The sequence below is a fragment of the Anser anser genome, assembly GCF_964211835.1.
Source record: "Anser anser genome assembly, chromosome: 1".
Lineage (NCBI taxonomy): Eukaryota > Metazoa > Chordata > Aves > Anseriformes > Anatidae > Anser > Anser anser.
The window spans coordinates 132,242,092-132,247,906 of record NC_139720.1 but is presented as its reverse complement, the minus strand read 5'-3'; the positions used below and the strand labels follow the sequence as shown (position 1 = coordinate 132,247,906).

Here is a 5,815-nt window from a genome sequence, read left to right as displayed (position 1 = left end):
CTTAATGAGAAAAAATGTGAGTCAAAAGGAAAAGTTGCCTGGGTGGAAGCCATGAAATTGGGCTAGGGCAAATAAGGAGAGGCTATGAGGAGATGAATGAGAAGCAGACTCTGGAAACAGAGATCAGTGGGAGGCAGGGAAAGGGCTGAACCTAGAAGACAGCAAGGAAATGCATAAGGCTGTTTTGGCCAGAAATGGGTGAAGGATTGATCCCCTTTGTGTGAGTTCTGTCAACTGGCAGACCAGCTTGGAGGCCAGGACACAAGCAGAAGATTGTTTTTCTTCTGCTGTTGTTGCTTCTTTTAAGCATGGTAGCCCCTTTAAAGCAGCTGTTCTACAGATACTCAGCACCATTTCCTTTTTTTTTTTCTTTTTTTTTTGAAGGAAGTTTGATAACACTTTCTGCACTTTCTGCAACTGACATTGCATCCACTCATTTTTTCCTTTGAAAACTGCCTGGTAATACACTAACAGCTCCCTGTTGGCATTTCTGCCAGCCTCCAGCTTTGTTATCAGCCTCAGGCACTGGAAGAAAAGAGGATTTAAACCTCTCTTGCACTAGCACCAGACAGTGAGTGGTTGGACTAGCACATGCTCAGTGGGACAGACCTTTCTCTGTTTAGTCATGCTCCTCCTGATCAGCTTTTACAGAAAAGGAGCTTCAGAAATGCTAAGTGATCACAAATTAATCAGTCTTCCTACAAAGGCTGCCTTAGCTAGGTCTCCTGACTCTGCTATGGCCTCGTGTAAATCAGAAATAAAGAATTAGCATCAACACTGCAACGGCCTGAGGGAGCATCTAGCAACATTGTGTGAGAAATTACAGCATTCTCGTGACTGAGCCCCAGACCCTTCCAAGCATCGATCAGCAGAAAAGTCTGTGAGCTGGAAAAATGTGAATTGATTTTTTTTCCACTATTTGCATCCTGCTCAAGACTCCGAGAACGCGAAATTGAACATCGGAAAGATAAATCGAGCTCTGGCTAACCAAGTTCCTAGTCCCCGATCCTATTTGTTTTCTAGTTTGTTTTCTCGTAGGAAGGCTGAGGAACAGAGAGGAAAACGAGCCTCGAGGGAGGTTACGATGGATAAATTGCCATCTTGGGGGCACGGGACGGTTGTTTGCTTAAGGGAGCCGGGCTCGGGGCCACGGCCACCGCCTGACGGGAGTGAGAAGAGGGGAGGGAAATGGAAGGGAGGAGAGGGGAAGGCAGAGGCGGGCCCGTCAGCGGCACCTCCCCGGCGGGCGGGGCGGGGCGCCTCTCCTTTGCGCCATGATGAACAAATGACCTCGCGGGGAATGAAATTTAAGTTCCACCGGGGGGAGAGAGTTCTCTGCTTCGAGCCCGACCCCACCAAGGCCAAAGTGCTCTATGATGCCAAGGTGACCCGCCGCGCGGCGCCCTCCCGCCCTCCTGCCCCCGCCCCCGCCGCGGGGAGGCGGGGCCGTTGGCGGCCGTTAACGTTCCCCCGCCGGCGCGCTGCGCGCCCCCGCCGCCCGCCTTCCGGGTGCGCGCCCGCTCGGGGGCCGGGGGAGGAGCGGGAGGGAAGGGAGGGGGTTGACCAGGCGGCCCTGCCGCCACCGGCGCTGGGTGCGGGAAGGGAGCGGCTGCTGGCCGCGGGAAGGGAGGAGCGGAGCCCGGCCCGCTGGCAGAGGGAGGCGCCACCCGGCCCCGCGGGCGGTGGGTGGGCGCTGCTGCCTCGGCCGCGGCCGGGCCCCAGGCGACGCTTTTCTGCGGCCGCTTCCTCCTCCCGCCTGCGCACTTGGGCCTGTTGTGCCCAGTAACAATACTGGTTGTAGAGCTTGATGTAAGCGTTGTGTGGTTTCGGGGTGCCGGTGGGACGTGAACTCGCTTTTACAAGCCGAAGTGAGCTGTACGGAACCTGTAAACACAGTTCTGTTTGCTTGTTTGGTTTGGGTTCCCTCGCCTCTGAGGGACAAAAACATAGATTTCAACTGTATTCCAGTCCAAATTCATACTTTTGCTTCAGTTTTTTTAGTGGCATACCTTTTTTTTTTTTTTAAACGTTTGATCAGGATCTCCACCTTCTTGTAATGTTTTGATCAGCCCTTTTGTTTGCACATGTAGGCCTATGTTTTGGCTGGTAACCTGTGTGCAAAAAAGTCACTAGTGCCTCTTCTTTACTTCTAAATGCACAGAGCTCCAGCAAGCTGCCCTCGGCTCCATCTGGCTCAACAATTCTTAAGTTACGGGCTTTCAGGTTGAACGTTCCCATGGCCCAACTGCTGGCTGTGCCTGAAGATATGGTACACCCACTGAGTGCTTTGTTTTTACTGGTCCTGATTGTCTTCTTAATGATCTATTGTGAAATACCTTTTTCTTTTGAGGTGCAGGCTCTTTCAGACTGGCTGTCTTGGCGTTTTTTTTAAAGTTGAATCCCTGTTCCCTGGGAAGAGGGAGAGCAAGAGTACTGCATCTGTGTATCTTTCCACTGGGAAAAAGATAAAGAAAGAGCTCTTGCCCAAACTGTTGGTCAGAAAATGCCATTAGCAAGAATCATGGTTTTTGATTCTACTTACCCTCATCGTGATTTGGTCAAAATAAACTTCTATGTGCATGTGCTAAAGAGGACAATGGTACAGGGGTGAAAGAAGAAGAAACAAAGGCTCAGATGTTTACAAGACATTTTGATATTTGTTGGCCAGGTCACGTGTTCAAGAGAACAGTGTTTTGAGATTTACATATAGCACTATGTTTTCTCCTGCTTTGAGGACCGGAAGAGAGAGCACTCAGCAGAAAATGTTATTTGCCCACATGTGATATATCTGCACGTTCCTGTTGTGATACTGCATTGTTTTGCATCTGTGTTTTGAAAGTATTGACTTTTGAGGACACGATAAAGATGGCAGTCCTTTGTTTGAGAAGCGCTCAAGAAAAAAGCTTCTTTTCTCACCTTGAGTATAATCCATATCTTCTGCTCATATAAATACTCAATGGCAAAAGTCTAGGTGTATTTAATTTATGTAAATTAACGTTTTTTTTCTTTTCTGTGTGCATAAATTCCCTAAATGCTAGAAAGCTCACTTTTTGTCACGCCTTTTAATACATGCTATTTGCTATTTGTTTCAGATTGTTGATATTATTGTCGGAAAAGATGAGAAAGGCAGAAAGATTCCAGAATATCTGATCCATTTTAATGGTTGGAATAGAAGGTAAGAACCTGTATGCGCAATTTTTAGTTCTCCCATTTCTTCCATTTTATTTTGCAAAGAAAGATGTTACCCAGAATATCAAAGGACATTATGTATGTTTGGTTTGCGAATGCCTTTAATATGCTTTCTCATGTTTCATTGCCTTTTATCTATAAATATCAATGGATCAGTTTGATGGTCTTGAGTTTAAATTTTACGGGATATCTGTCTTTGGCATATACCTGTGGCACCTAGGTTTTCCATTAAAAAAAGGATTTTGTGTATTGTTAGATCTAGGCCTAGACTGTTTGCTTATCAAGGTCAGTACATGAGTGCAGTCTCTGACTGTGATTTATAGCATGTGTTGGTGCTACAAATGCTGTCGTGTTATGTCAAGGTTTGAGAGCTTTTAGATAGCAGCGTGAGAGTTGAAGCAATGTGAATACAGAAGCATGCAACTCAAAGTTGATCTGAATGTTATTGAAATACTACCTTTTAGGTTTAATGTATAGTAATTCAGCAATAATAATGAATGGAATATATTTTGAGCCAGTGATGTTTTTCTTTTTACCAATCTTTAGCTGGGATAGATGGGCAGCTGAAGATCATGTTCTTCGTGATACAGACGAAAATCGCAGATTACAGCGTAAATTGGCACGGAAGGCTGTGGCTCGCATGTAAGAAATCGTTTTGGTCTCAAGATAAATAAGAGATTCATATTCAAACAGCTACATTCAGGTGTCTACAAGTGATTTTGGTCTCTAAGTTCACACTGTCGGTGGTAAATATCTACTTAATACAGTCAGTACATTCATAATTAGGTAGTTACATGTTATTATTAAACAACACTCTAAATGACTAACACATTTAGTAACTTTATGTTACTCTTAAGTGTTGCCGTGAAATGCCCGTGTACAGGCTTAATTTACATCTTCCAAAAGAAATGTACTTGAACAATAATTTAGGAAAGCCTGAGGTATTTTTCAGCCAAAGGCAATAATCTGATATTGGTTGGACATGGCTTGAGGATCTGCCTGGGAACACAAATATGAGGTAATGTACGGACATTAAGATATCCACTCTAAAATAAGCATTATCCAAATTATTTCAATGTTAATTAATGAAAATAACCCAAACATACATTTCCTGTGCATTTATATGTAATGTCATTAGGTAGGATAAACAAATTAAATGAAATTAGCCAAGTTTAAGTGAACCATTTTATCCTCTATAGGAGAAGAAAAGGAAGAAAGAAGAGACGTTGCAGGTTGCCTGGTGTTGACTCTGTATTAAAAAGCCTTCCTGCTGAGGAAAATGACGAGAGTAGCGAGAACTGTGAGCTTGTTTTCGTTCTTTAGTAACTGGTGTGATGCCTTTAACTTTGTGCTAGGGGTACAGTGAGTGCTGTAACTTGCTAGTAGGGTGACATGAGTGTCATGCCCTGATTGGAACTATACCAAATCAGTTGTCTGAAGATTGAGCGTAATGTTTAATGTTAAGTTTCTCTTAATCCATCTCCTTTTTTTTTTTTGTTTTCCAGAGGCTTTTCCTCATGTCACCTCAACAAAAGTATTCCAATTGGTGATATCAGAGTTCAGTTCTGCTTTGTTTATTGTAGTAGTAGTAGGTGCAAGAAGCCCACAGTTTTCTTGTTTGGTGTTAGCAAACGAGATGCTTTCCTTTCTAATGTTTCTATATATTTGGGGGGTGGATTTTTTTTCCCTCCCAGTCTGACTGACTTATTTCACTCCTAAACCACCTCTTTTGATTTCATGGCACTTCTCTTGTGTAGCTTGAAAGCTAGCAGGACCTTTTGCACTTAACTGATGTACATAGTGGTAACAGTTGCTGCACATATCCAAAGCTGCCAATTGAATAGTTAATGCATTAACACCTTGTTTAGTACTAAAGTACAATAAAAATAGAAATTATCTGTGAGTGTACATCAATAGAAAGGATACAAGAATACTTCCTTTAAACTTACCGTCTTCCATATTCAAAAAGTTGATACTGTGCTGTAAATACTACTTGTGTGTTTAATAAGAATGAATAATTCTAGTCGAATTAAATATAACAAGTTGTTATTTTTTTTAATTTAGGCCTGAAATTGTTTGGCCTGAACCTCTGTGCAATGTGATAGTGTGAGATAAATATCTGAAATCTCTTTTACGCAGCTATAAGTAGTTCTTCTGATGACAGTGATGAAGGAACAGATGAAGAAATAAAAAGTGAAGACAGTGACATAGAAGATAGGACAGAAATGGTATATTCATGGCTTCCTTAAGTTAATAGAATTTAAAAATCAGTATATAAAACACTGGAAAAGTTTAAATAGATTAAATATAGGCCACAGTTGGTTATTTAGCCGGAATTAAAATGCATATTTTTCTCACTCCTAGTGCCTACTGTAGCTGAGTTTTTGAAAGTTAAAGAAAATACCAAAATTCTACAAGAATAAGACATTGATCAAACAATACACATTTGCTTCTTTTCCTCTCTTTTGACGTGTAAGGCTTATGTGAAGAAAACTTAGCAAACTAGATTACCCATGTTTATAGGTGCTATAAAATCTTACCTTACTCAGGTTGGACATAGCAGTAGGATCTTTCTGGTTTTTGTATTTTACTGTGAAATGGGCCTCTCGACTCTGGTCTTAAATGT

At 42.5% G+C, this 5,815-nt stretch overlaps 1 protein-coding gene and 1 long non-coding RNA gene across 4 annotated transcripts in view; one reads left to right on the top strand and one right to left on the bottom strand.

Annotated features, from left to right (window-relative positions):
• LOC310885449 overlaps positions 1 to 1,048 on the bottom strand; it is an 18,157-nt gene extending 17,109 nt beyond the window's left edge. Inside the window, exon 1 of the long non-coding RNA XR_014574805.1 lies at positions 989 to 1,048. This is a non-coding gene — a long non-coding RNA (uncharacterized lncRNA). The remainder of the gene's footprint in view (positions 1 to 988) is intronic.
• The window catches only part of MSL3 (MSL complex subunit 3), a 21,188-nt gene continuing 16,020 nt past the window's right edge, over positions 648 to 5,815 (top strand). Inside the window, exons 1-5 of one of the 3 annotated variants that reach the window (XM_083808812.1) lie at positions 648 to 1,384; positions 3,093 to 3,175; positions 3,736 to 3,831; positions 4,389 to 4,489; positions 5,329 to 5,417. In XM_083808812.1, the coding sequence (XP_083664938.1) occupies positions 1,085 to 1,384; positions 3,093 to 3,175; positions 3,736 to 3,831; positions 4,389 to 4,489; positions 5,329 to 5,417 (669 nt within the window). In that variant the 5' untranslated portion in view covers positions 648 to 1,084. Of the gene's footprint in view, positions 1,510 to 3,092; positions 3,176 to 3,735; positions 3,832 to 4,388; positions 4,490 to 5,328; positions 5,418 to 5,815 lie in introns of all 3 variants that reach the window. The other 2 variants (XM_083808813.1, XM_083808814.1) reach the window with 2 other exon arrangements.